The sequence below is a fragment of the Schistocerca gregaria genome, chromosome 4 (genome assembly GCF_023897955.1).
Source record: "Schistocerca gregaria isolate iqSchGreg1 chromosome 4, iqSchGreg1.2, whole genome shotgun sequence".
Classification (NCBI taxonomy): domain Eukaryota; kingdom Metazoa; phylum Arthropoda; class Insecta; order Orthoptera; family Acrididae; genus Schistocerca; species Schistocerca gregaria.
The window spans coordinates 415,179,099-415,192,711 of NC_064923.1; the positions used below are offsets into that span (position 1 = coordinate 415,179,099).

General features: G+C 38.8%; 1 protein-coding gene across 2 annotated transcripts in view; it reads right to left on the reverse strand.

Moving 5' to 3' along the window:
* Nucleotides 1-354: 354 nt before the first annotated feature.
* LOC126366005 (endoplasmic reticulum metallopeptidase 1-like) overlaps nt 355-13,613 on the reverse strand; it is a 280,945-nt gene continuing 267,686 nt past the window's right edge. For both annotated transcript variants that reach the window (XM_050008849.1, XM_050008850.1), the window contains exons 12-14: nt 13,360-13,475; nt 5,835-6,010; nt 355-3,336 (exon numbers count right to left, since the gene is read on the reverse strand). In XM_050008849.1, the coding sequence (XP_049864806.1) occupies nt 3,175-3,336; nt 5,835-6,010; nt 13,360-13,475 (454 nt within the window). In that variant the 3' untranslated portion in view covers nt 355-3,174. The remainder of the gene's footprint in view (nt 3,337-5,834; nt 6,011-13,359; nt 13,476-13,613) is intronic.

Genomic DNA, 13,613 nt, shown 5'->3' on the forward strand with positions numbered 1-13,613 from the left:
TGTGTAATCCGGAAACTTGTCCAACTTGGAAAATTATTTCAGGCCCAGGCAATTCCATTTTGAGCAAGTTTGACTGTATATGAAATACAAACATGCTAGTGATTGCTAAAAAATAATTGAATTGTGCACACACACAAAATAAATCGGTAGTTTAAAGACAGAGGATACTTGCAGAAATACCATCTCAGTTTGATAAACATCTTTGACACACAACTTCTCCAGTCCACATAACAACCTAATACAGAGAACATGTGAGGCTTGGGGTGAACAGACAGCTCAATGCAGGTATGTCAGATTTAGCAATGCGGCACCTCATTGTAAGGGAAGAAATAAAATATTTGTTTATAAAACAGGTAAACCCATAACAGTATTTTATTGAGTATTCTACATGCAAAATTAACTTACATTGAAATAAAGATAGTAACCACGACCATGAAACAAGTACACTTTCATTTCAGCTGCCATATTGTTGTACCAACTGAGTGAATCTAGGTAAAGTGTCTGACTAATCTGATTTTAGGCATTATGAAAGAAATATTATTTCAGGAAATGTGTTACCAACAAAAAACACAAACTGAATGTTTTTTGAAACCAAGAAGTCTTTAGCTGATAACTGTACTACCTGAAAAACTGTATGTGGCATATTTATACTTTGAATGTTCTATTTATATGAGCATGTGGTACGATGTTTCTGTACCTGCTTCAACCATTATTATATTTTGAAAAACCTTGATTTTGAAAGCTGTAATGGAATAATTTATCATTTTGTACACAATGGTAAAAATATACATTACAGGATGATAACTGACAGGGATGTGGCAGTTCACATGACTATTAACCACAATAACAGTGTCTAAATTTTATGTTTGAACCAGTATGTTGCCAATTTGAGAAATGTGGAAAGATTGCTTCAGTGCTGCTAAAATAATAATTGGTGTACTGCCTGTTGGTTTCTGTGTCAGATTTTTTGGCCAATGTTTGTTTTACAATTTTTTAAATATTTCACCAGCATGAGTGGTGAACTTGAAGTGGCTAGGAAGGCCTCAACAATTTTGTACACAATAATAATCATCTTAGATTGTTGTTACATGAATACTGAGTGCACACACAAGTAGATGCTCATACTAATTAAAAATTCTGAGTTTGCACCATACTACTGAGCAAAAGCATTTCTACATACAGTCACAAATTCTCAGTGCCTTAAAGAGGTGTCAGTCACTGAATCAGACATGTTGCTCAAATGCTGTTTATAGTCACAAACAAAATATGATAATTGAGAACACCCTACTGACAATTTCTTAATCATACAACTGATTACACAAGTTTCCTTAAAATTAGCATTACGATTCCACTCGGACATACGTTATTTGAGTGATATGTGCATCCCCCCCCCCATTTGTGAACTGCACATATTCATTAAGTCTAAATCTGATTACAATGAGAGATATAATATACTTTCAGTAAAAAACAACAGTGGTGCAAAAGAGACAACTGATATCAGTACAACCTAGTGGATAGTGTCAATAGCTCATTGGAGACTACTAAAGTAGAAAGACTGGTAGAATAGGGACAAAGCAGGGAAGGAAAGACAGTGATAAAAATCCTGGTTATGTAGTGTGATGGTATGAAACACCTGTGTGTAAATATAAAAACAACAATAAAACAATACACAATGCAAAAAACTGTCAACCTCAATTTTTTATCATACCCTTAAGAACAAAGTTTCAAACCATGGAATAAACTTAATTAGCTGTGAATACAAACATTTGTGTAGAACACACTGTTGTAATAACAAACACAACAGATCACAAACAGGACTAGACTCACATTCAACTTCCTTGAACATACTAGCAAAATATACGAATTTCTAACATTCGTATCTTTGAATCATTTTGTTAAGCATGCACACTTATCACAATTAAAAGCAGTTAAAAAAAATGACTTTCACAGACACAGATCACTTCCATTTTCATCATAAATATTCTCATCCACACAAAACTATTGTATGCAACATGTATACTTAAGTACTGGTTAATACTTTGAACATTTTTATCACTGTCATGTAAAACTTGATTTTTAAGGATCTGTATCAACAAGATAATACAGACACTGTTCCCGGGATGAAAGCTGTCTACATTTCCCTTCTACTAGAACACATTTTAACAGCTTGTCTGTTAATAGTAAACCTATGATCGCTTAGACAATAGGTTTTTCAAACAACAAAATTAGCAACTGCTGCAAAGCAAACAAATAATGTCCCTTCTTAAATGTCCAATACGAAAACATCTATAAAAAACTATACTCTCTCAACAATGTTAACAAATTTAGCATTTTAAAAAACATTTTGTAGATATGTTAATGATTGTAGTGGTAGATATTATCTGCCAATTTCTTTTACATTTTTTCTACACAGCCTTAATAGCCAATATTCAATCTCAACAATGCTTTATATGATAACACAGCACACTTAAAAAAATACTGCTCAAAAACTGTTTCCTATCGAACTTGAAAGGGCTTACAAAAATTTTAAATACAAGTTACAAATTATAGGTAGACAATATTCAGTACTTGCACATGAGTTATGTATGTGTCTCTCCTATGTATTGCCGTATCACACATTTGTGTCTTTTCACATAATGTTAGTTACAAATAGCTTATGATGTTTGACTAAAATGAAGGATTGATACCAAACAGTGGTTGTATAATATTTATTACATTCTGCTGATATTACCAGTACTTAGTAACTGTAAAAAAGCTTTTCAAATAAACACATAACTCTTAGTGTTATGTAAGGCCAAAGTGTGCCATGTGTTTACGGACAGTACAGGAATCGAAGTTCATATATAGACATAAAAGATTCCAAAGATTACTACTGATTCCTGAGAGATCAATGTAATATAAAATGAATAAAAAATTAAGTAAATACTGTTCTTAACAATACATTCTGTAAACTAATGGTGTCACTCAAAAGTGAATATTTAACAGGAAAAAAAAATATTTCTGCTAAAGTAGCGCCAGCAATAACAGCAGAGGCCCTTCCAGTTTTAAAAAAGTATTACAAAACTGTACATTTACCATGTGTCTCCTACAGGAGACAAAATAAAATCCATAAACCAAGTCCTGTGGAGCTTGATTCATTCATTATGTCTATACTGTGTTTAACAGTTCAAAACTTCAAAATTTCCATGAAGAGTATGTTGCAACCCAGGCTGATACAGTTGTCCATGATGGGAAGTACTGTAGAAGCTGGTCAAGTCCTTGTGAAGTCTTGTGTGGTCCATGTAGAAAATGACTTGTCACTGCTATGTCCAGTGTTTCGTTAATTCTTCCTTCGCCCTAAACAAAAATGAAATCCATGACTGTAAAAAAACAGAGTTTATTTTGCAGGGACACAAACTACATTAAATTGTAGTCAGCTGAATCCTGCAGAACATTATAGCCTCACATACTATACTAACGTAAAATACAGTAGTGGCCCCCAGTATTTCTACTTAAACTCTTAGAAATATACTTAAAATACATGCAAGAAAGAAAGAACATCATGCTCACCAAGCAAATATTTTGAGTATGCTGCCTTGCAATGTACACTCCTGGAAATTGAAATAAGAACACCGTCAATTCATTGTCCCAGGAAGGGGAAACTTTATTGACACATTCCTGGGGTCAGATATATCACATGATCACACTGACAGAACCACAGGCACAGACACAGGCAACAGAGCATGCACAATGTCGGCACTAGTACAGTGTATATCCACCTTTCGCAGCAATGCAGGCTGCTATTCTCCCACGGAGACGATCATAGAGATGCTGGATGTAGTCCTGTGGAACGGCTTGCCATGCCATTTCCACCTGGCGCCTCAGTTGGACCAGTGTTCATGCTGGACGTGCAGACCGCCTGAGACGACGCTTCATCCAGTCCCAAACATGCTCAATGGGGAACAGATCCGGAGATCTTGTTGGCCAGGGTAGTTGACTTACACCTTCTAGAGCACGTTGGGTGGCACGGGCTACATGTGGACGTGCAATGTCCTGTTGGAACAGCAAGTTCCCTTGCCGGTCTAGGAATGGTAGAACGATGGGTTCGACGACGGTTTGGATGTACCGTGCACTATTCAGTGTCCCCTCGACGATCACCAGAGGTGTGCGGCCAGTGTAGGAGATCGCTCCCCACACCATGATGCCGGGTGTTGGCCCTGTGTGCCTCGGTCGTATGCAGTCCTGATTGTGGCGCTCACCTGCACGGCGCCAAACACGCATATGACCATCATTGGCACCAAGGCAGAAGCGACTCTCATCGCTGAAGACGACACGTCTCTATTCATCCCTCCATTCACGCCTGTCGCGACACCATTGGAGGCGGGCTGCACGATGTTGGGGCGTGAGCGGAAGACGGCCTAACGGTGTGCGGGACCGTAGCCCAGCTTCATGGAGACGGTTGCGAATGGTTCTTGCCGATACCCCAGGAGCAACAGTGTCCTTAATTTGCTGGGAAGTGGCGGTGCGGTCCCCTACGGCACTGCGTAGGATCCTACGGTCTTGGCGTGCATCCGTGCGTCGCTGCGGTCCGGTCCCAGGTCGACGGGCACGTGCACTTTCCGCCGACCACTGGCGACAACATCGATGTACTTTGGAGACCTCACGCCCCACGTGTTGAGCAATTCGGCGGTACGTCCACCCGGCCTCCCGCATGCCCACTATACACCCTCGTTCAAAGTCCGTCAATTGCACATACGGTTCACGTCCACGCTGTCACGGCATGCTACTAGTGTTAAAGACTGCGATGGAGCTCCGTATGCCACGGCAAACTGGCTGACACTGACGGCGGCAGTGCACAAACGCTGCGCAGCTAGCGCCATTCGACGGCCAACACCGCGGTTCCTGGTGTGTCCGCTGTGCCGTGCGTGTGATCATTGCTTGTACAGCCCTCTCGCAGTGTCCGGAGCAAGTATGGTGGGTCTGACACACCTGTGTCAATGTGTTCTTTTTTCAATTTCCAGGAGTGTAATTTAGACAAATCTACATGAAGTTACTGATAAAGCAAAGGATAAAGACAAAATAGAAAACCAGTTCTGCATGAAGAAACACTGAAAAAGAATTTTAAGAGAAATATATGCTATATTTTTTCTGGTTGTGTGTGTGTGTGTGTGTGTGTGTGTGTGTGTGTGTGTGTGTGTGTGTGTGTGTGTTGTTCTGGTCAGTTTGTCTTACATGCACATTTCATATGGTTAAAAGGTTCAATTTCAGTAATCAGTCTTGCAGGGATACCCCAGACACTCAATGGATGGTGGTGGTCAAGCTATAACTATATTGCTCTGGCATTCACAGCTTCTACTATCTATGAGTGAAAAGCCACACACACCGTTTATGTTTCTTCCTTTCATTTATTGTGCACTCACACTGAGGGAGTGTCTTCTGCTTTCTCCACCACCAATGTCATTTCATTTGCATTCACTTTAATCTGAACACTCTTATTGGTCTATGTTGCATACATAATAGAATGTATTAATAAATTTGCAAAATAATACTGTTGAAGATAATTCATATTTTTGCTTAAAGTTTTTTTTTTTATTATGGTGTACCTGGGGTGATGTAACAGCAGCAAGTCAATCTTTATTTCAAGATTGGATTTTTCAATTATTTAGTTGAGTGGTTCCAACCTCTATCATTAAATGAATGAAAGTATCAATGTGTGAATGTGGATTTCTATTAATACAAACAGACTAAATCACAGGGTTATGCCTCTTTCAGCTTTCTATTTGATTACTGTAAATTAGAAAAGCAACAACACAGTATTTTTCTCAAAATGACAGCACTTGTTGAGTTTTTCTTACCTTTAGAATTATCCAGAACGTCCAAGGAACTGGATCTGAAGCACAGCCATAATAAATAAAGTATGTGTCCCTCTCATTCCACTTTGGACCTACAAGGGGCTCACCTTCAACGAAACTCCAGCTTTGGAGCTGAAATCCATTGGCAGGAGCCATCATTATCCCCATATGGTCTGGTCCTAGAAAGGATGAGAGAAAGAAAATTTGATGCTATGTAATACAGTAAAATTTAATACTATATAGTCACACACTTAATATACAGTTGTATTTATTCAAGACATATTGAAAAAGGAAGTAAATTAAAGCTGCAAGCATATATAGTCCACAGCAAGTGGTATATCAGACACAAGGAGAGAGAAAAAGTAGTATTTACTTGCTTCTCAATTAACCATACTGCAGAGCAGTACACGTAACAGAGTGGCCTGGTGCCCATCCCAAGTTATATAGTGTGCAATCACAGAAAAAGATATAAATACAATGAGTAAAGTACTGATTTTTGGTTAAGATTTATTTACATTAATGGAAGATTTCTCAATTGCTGATATGTGAAATGTACGACTGGCTAATGTCTGTATGACATTTAATAATATAATTCAACTGGAGTCTTAGTAAAATACAGTTGTTTAATTATTATATTATCTTAAACTGAGTCCTATGGAAATAGGGACGCAACTACCATTCTCATCATAAATTCCATTTCTCTTTTAACTCATGTATTTAACATGTGATTTATTTTATAGTTTTAAGCATTTTTCATAGTAACATTTCCCAGTTTTTTTTTAACCTGTGTTCATCACCTCTAATCATTTATTGAACTACAGTTCAAGTAGAACAGTATATCAACACACTGTTATTACAGAAAGATGCTGAAGCAGGACTGTCCAGAAGATAAATGCAAAGCTGTAGCAGCTTGCATAACTGTTTATGCCACCTATAGGAAAATTGAACGAACTATTGAAGAAAAGGCAAGCATTTACATGAATATCAACTCTGCTGGAAGACCAATATAAAAGTGAGATAGGATATATAATACTGCGAGAAAAATTTGACACAGCACTAAATGACTTCCATCAGGGCTTGACATCTCACCGATTATGAGCATGAGTATTATTAACTGTTCAGGCTCCTGCTCATGACTTAACAGTGGCAGCACAGTGGGGAATGATGGATATGCACCTGCACATTGTGGTCATGACAACACAAGGAAAGAGACAAGTGAGGATCATTTTTGACAGCTGCGACACCTAGTAGCAATAATGATGGGACAGCATTGTGTATCAACGACACTGTCTCCACATTTCAATCTACATCTACATCTACATGACTACTCTGCAATTCACATTTAAGTGCTTGGCAGAGGGTTCATCGAACCACAATCATACTATCTCTCTACTATTCCACTCCCGAACAGCGAGCAGGAAAAACGAACACCTAAACCTTTCTGTTCGAGCTCTGATTTCTCTTATTTTATTTTGATGATCATTCCTACCTATGTAGGTTGGGCTCAACAAAATATTTTCGCATTCGGAAGAGAAAGTTGGTGACTGAAATTTCGTAAAAAGGTCTCGCCGCGACGAAAAACGTCTATGCTGTAATGACTTCCATCCCAATTCGTGTATCATATCTGCCACACTCTCTCCCCTATAACGCGATAATACAAAACGAGCTGCCCTTCTTTGCACCCTCTCGGTGTCCTCCGTCAATCCCACCTGGTAAGGATCCCACACCGCGCAGCAATATTCTAACAGAGGACGAACGAGTGTAGTGTAAGCTGTCTCTTTAGTGGACTTGTTGCATCTTCTAAGTGTCCTGCCAATGAAACGCAACCTTTGGCTCGCCTTCCCGACAATATTATCTATGTGGTCCTTCCAACTGAAGTTGTTTGTAATTTTAACACCCAGGTACTTAGTTGAATTGACAGCCTTGAGAATTGTACTATTTATCGAGTAATCGAATTCCAACGGATTTCTTTTGGAACTCATGTGGATCATCTCACACTTTTCGTTATTTAGCGTCAACTGCCACCTGACACACCATACAGCAATCTTTTCTAAATCGCTTTGCAGCTGATACTGGTCTTCGGATGACCTTACTAGACGGTAAATTACAGCATCATCTGCGAACAACCTAAGAGAACTGCTCAGATTGTCACCCAGGTCATTTATATAGATCAGGAACAGTAGAGGTCCCAGGACGCTTCCCTGGGGAACACCTGATATCACTTCAGTTTTACTCGATGATTTGCTGTCTATTACTACGAACTGCGACCTTCCTGACAGGAAATCACGAATCCAGTCGCACAACTGAGACGATACCCCATAGCTCCGCAGCTTGATTAGAAGTTGCTTGTGAGGAACGGTGTCAAAAGCTTTCCGGAAATCTAGAAATACGGAATCAACTTGAGATCCCCTGTCGATAGCGGCCATTACTTCGTGCGAATAAAGAGCTAGCTGCGTTGCACAAGAGCGATGTTTTCTGAAGCCATGTTGATTACGTGTCAATAGATCGTTCCCTTCGAGGTGATTCATAATGTTTGAATACAGTATATGCTCCAAAACCCTACTGCAAACCGACGTCAATGATATAGGTCTGTAGTTAAATGGATTACTCCTACTACCCTTCTTGAACACTGGTGCGACCTGCGCAATTTTCCAATCTGTAGGTACAGATCTATCGGTGAGCGAGCGGTTGTATATGAGTGCTAAGTAGGGAGCTATAGTATCAGCGTAATCTGAAAGGAACCTAATCGGTATACAATCTGGACCTGAAGACTTGCCCGTATCAAGCGATTTGAGTTGCTTCGCAACCCCTAAGGTATCTACTTCTAAGAAACTCATGCTAGCAGATGTTCGTGTTTCAAATTCTGGAATATTCCATTCGTCTTCCCTGGTGAAGGAATTTCGGAAAACTGCGTTCAATAACTCCGCTTTAGCGGCGCAGTCGTCGATAACAGTACCATCGGCACTGCGCAGCGAAGGTATTGACTGCGTCTTGCCGCTTGTGTACTTTACATACGACCAGAATTTCTTCGGATTTTCTACCAAATTTCGAGACAATGTTTCGTTGTGGAACCTATTAAAGGCATCTCGCATCGAAGTACGTGCCAAATTTCACGCGTCTGTAAATTTTAGCCCATCTTCAGGATTTCGCGTTCTTCTGAACTTCGCATGCTTTTTCCGTTGCCTCTGCAACAGCGTTCGGACCTTTTTTGTGTACCACGGGGGATCCGTTCCATCTCTTACCAATTTATGAGGTATGAATATCTCAATTGCTGTTGCTACTATATCTTTGAATTTGAGCCACATCTCGTCTACATTCGCATAGTCAGTTCGGAAGGAATGGAAATTGTCTTTTAGGAAGGCTTCTAGTGGTACTTTATCCGCTTTTTTAAATAAAATTATTTTGCGTTTGTTTCTGATGGATTTGGAAGAAATGGTATTGAGCCTAGCTACAATGACCTTGTGATCACTAATCCCTGTATCAGTCATGATGCTCTCTATCAGCTCTGGATTGTTTGTGGCCAAGAGGTCAAGTGTGTTTTCGCAACCATTTACAATTCGCGTGGGTTCCTGGACTAACTGCTCTAAATAATTTTCGGAGAATGCATTTAGGACAATCTCGGAAGACGTTTTGTGCCTACCACCGGTTTTGAACAAGTATTTTTGCCAACATACCGAGGGTAGGTTGAAGTCCCCACCAACTATAACCGTATGAGTGGGGTATTTATTTGTTACGAGACTCAAACTTTCTCTGAACTGTTCCGCAACTGTATCATCGGAGTCTGGGGGTCGGTAGAAGGAGCCAATTATTAACTTAATTCGGCTGTTAAGTATAACCTCCACCCACACCAATTCGCACAGAGTATCTACTTCGACTTCACTACAAGATAAACCACTACTGACAGACACCAACACTCCACCACCAATTCTGCCTAATCTATCTTTCCTGAACACCGTCTGAGACTTCGTAAAAATTTCTGCAGAACTTATTTCTGGCTTTAGCCAGCTTTCTGTACCTATAACGATATCCGCTTCTGTGCTTTCTATTAGCGCTTGAAGCTCAGTGACTTTTCCAGCGCAACTACAACAGTTTACAACTATAATTCCGACTGTTCCTTGATCCAAGCACGTCCTGTAATTGCCAAGCACCCTTTGACATTGCAGCCCATCCCGCACTTTCCCGAGGCCTTCTAACCTAAAAAACCGCCCAGTCCACGCCACACAGCCTCCGCTACAGCTTCCCATAACCAATACCCAATGTAGTCAGAGGTAATTTACGTGCAAGGAATGTCGCTTCGCCAATATATATGTGTGGTGGTGCTTTTACAATTGATAACATAATGGAGCATGAACTTCGAATGTGCCAATTTGAGATCTCTCCTGAAGTTATTAACCAGCAGCAACCAAGTCTTCACTTCCGGGTAAGAATCAGCTGGTACATTTCATTTCACTGACCATATACAAGCATTCAAAATTAAATTCTCACTTTTCAAAAATCAGGTAGACAAAGGAAATGCAGTTTATTTTGCAAAATTATCTTCATTGAAGGACTCCAATATTAAAACAGATGAAAACTGTCAACCAGTTCTACATAATAGAGGAAGTATTCCAGCTTTGATTTAATAGTGAGGTGTGCTAGGGCATTCAGTGAATATTTCTGTCATTTGCACTGACCTGCAGCTTTAAGTACATGAACATCAATGACACATTTAGTAACAAGGCAGATGTTGTAGATTTCTGCAAGGACTTCCATCAAGATGGATTTCCTCATTTACACAAGATAGCTACAGGCATAATATGTATGTTTTGTTCCACATCGATCTTTAAGAAGTATTTCTAACATCAAAGAGCTTTAAAATTCCTACGTGAAAATGTCAGACTGTAACCTGAACTGCACACTACATCTACAATGCACATGAATCATTTCACTGAATACAGAAAAAAAAGTAAGAAGATAAAGAGTGCAGAAACTGATTAAAATCATTACATTTATTATTTATGGTTAAGTAGAATGAGAAATATGTAACTATTTAGCTGTAACATTTTGTTGAAGCATTACGTTTTTAGTTCGCTTGTTAAATTTATTGCAGTGCAATCTTCTTTAAAATGCCTTTTGTGTTTCTTGTTGCAATATTAGTTAGTCTAAGAAGTAAATGTTATCTAGATTGTCTCCTCTCAAGCCTCTACATGGCTCCCCACTCCATGACGTTTGAGGTGGTACAGTGTTCACAGGTCTGCATTTGTCGTCTGCTTGCAGAGTATGTTGGATTTAAAGCCCTGATCAAAGTGGAGATAAGGCATTTTGAGTAGGTGAGATTCTCCTAGAATTATTTAGATCCTTTGGAGAACACACACACAAAAAAGAATCCACCTAATTTGCAAAATAAATCAGACAGCAAAATAAATCAGACAGGTGAAATACCCACAGACTTCAAGAAGAATGTAATAATTGCAATTACAAAGGAAGCAGTTGGTGACAGGCATGAATACTACCAAACAATCAGTTTACTAAGTCATTGTCGCGAAAGAGTGACAAAATTATCTACAGAAAAAAAAAAAAAAACCCCTACTGATAGAAGTCACCTCAAGGGACTTCCATTTTTGTTCTACCAAGAGGAAAGAAAACACTAGGGAATAGCAAACCTATAGTTTATCTTAGAACCATGTCTCAAATGTCATTTTTTCTAAATGATTGCCCATCTGGTGCTTCTGACTTCTACCACTTTCATTTCTGACCAAGCCCTCCAACGTATCATACACCACGACCAATATACATAATGTCAACACAGACATGACCACTTCCAGTTACCAGTCAAAGGGAATGACCACATTCAAGCAACACATGTTCGCAAAATCATCTGTTATCTGCAAGCTACTATGCTGCATGTGGCAGATGGTACACAGTGTTAGAAGTTTCCTCCCTTAGTTTTTCTTTGAAATTGTATAGTGATATCTAGCACTTGATTTGTCTGCACTAAATTTTGGGTGTTTGTAAAGCCAAACAGATTCAATCAGTTGAAAGAAAACAGTGGTTCCAATAAAATCTATTCACTGGAGTAAAAACCTTAGCACGCATTTGAAATATTTTTAGTAAGCTCATTCTGATACAGTAACAGGTGCATCTTCATCATCTTGGCCACTAAAATCAATGTAAAAATTACAACTTTCACAATTTTAATGAATGAGAGGGCATAATGCCTTACATGACCATTGTCTACATCAATATGTAGCCTTATCAAGTTGTAAGGAACATCACTTTGATTGCAAGCTTCAAATGTTAATCAAACCTGTACATCTGTCTTAATCTCTACTGGTGCTCCACACAAAGAACAAAATGTGCAGCATATTTCTCTTGTTGGTAACACAGAGGGCAGTGTCTGTTCCATCAAATCTACATGGCGAACACACACACACACACACACACACACACACACACACACACACACACACACACACACACACACAGAGAGAGAGAGAGAGAGAGAGAGAGAGAGAGAGAGAGAGAGAGAGAGGAGTTTCCTTTCTTCCCTCCCTGCACTCACCCTGAAAATAGTTAATGGAAATTGAACAGATGATGTGTGAACTTTCCCTGGTCATGTGCAACATTCAAGGAGTTTTCCTGTGGATGACTATCATGAACTTGTAAGCAACACCTAATTCTGTTATCTGTATTTAAGTATGCATTTATCTTATTAATAAAAACAATATTCCAGTAACATATGTACATTCATCCAGAGGTACACAAGGATAAGAGAAGTTGTCACCTACACTACATCTGGGTATAAGTGGATCTGTGATACTAAAATATAAGTTAAAAAATGGATGTGTGAAATCACATTGGATGTGGTTCCTTCATGCCAAATACTATGGTAAAAAGAATGTTGCTACTTCAAGAAGGCATTGCTATATTTCTGGCCTACATATTTACATTTGTTGTAGCCAACAAATACAGTCTTTTTCAAAATCTTAAGACTTCAATTTTCTTAGAAGTACTTCAATGCCATTAACTAAAGAACAGTTATCAAGTAACATAGTTCTTCAGTGTCAAATCTCAATGAATTATAAATACAACTGATTAATATAGTAACTAGCAAAAGCTCTCCTTTACACCATGACATGAAATAAGTACACTCCCTCATTACGCAACATTCAGCATATGCCAGCAATTTCTTTTCAATACTAAAATCTTTTTCCACTTTCACAGCACTAACTTCACTCCCTCTTCCCATCCTACCACACAACCTCACCACACTGTTCTTACCTATACTACTTCCTGTGGTAAAAAGTTCATACAATGGGCTGTTTCCTCACCTAAGTGTGTCTATCACACACTCAGAAAGGTGCATCCATGTCATCCTCATTTCTGGTATGTTGCCACTTACCCATACACGTACATTTCATATGCAAAGTACGCAAGTGCCGCTTTAATTTTTTTCTAGATTAAATTCACACATTTCTTACACACTGGAGATTTAATAGTTAAGACACAGCAGTTTTAAACAACATACAGTGTTTAGTAACTTATTTACCTGTTACTGTAAATGTCATGTTCAGCAAATTTTTACCAATATTTTCCTTGGATACAAGTTTCAGTGTTACTGGTATTGGAACTGGTGGATCTGGAGCAGGAATCCAGTGTGTCTTCCTGGAAATTAATTTTAAACATGGTTAAAATATTAAAAAGATAGAGCACTGATAATTATTTGTGAAATATTGGTGCAAACTTACATGTCTAACATTTGAATTGTGTTTAAGAATACAATATGCTTAGCTAGAACAATCC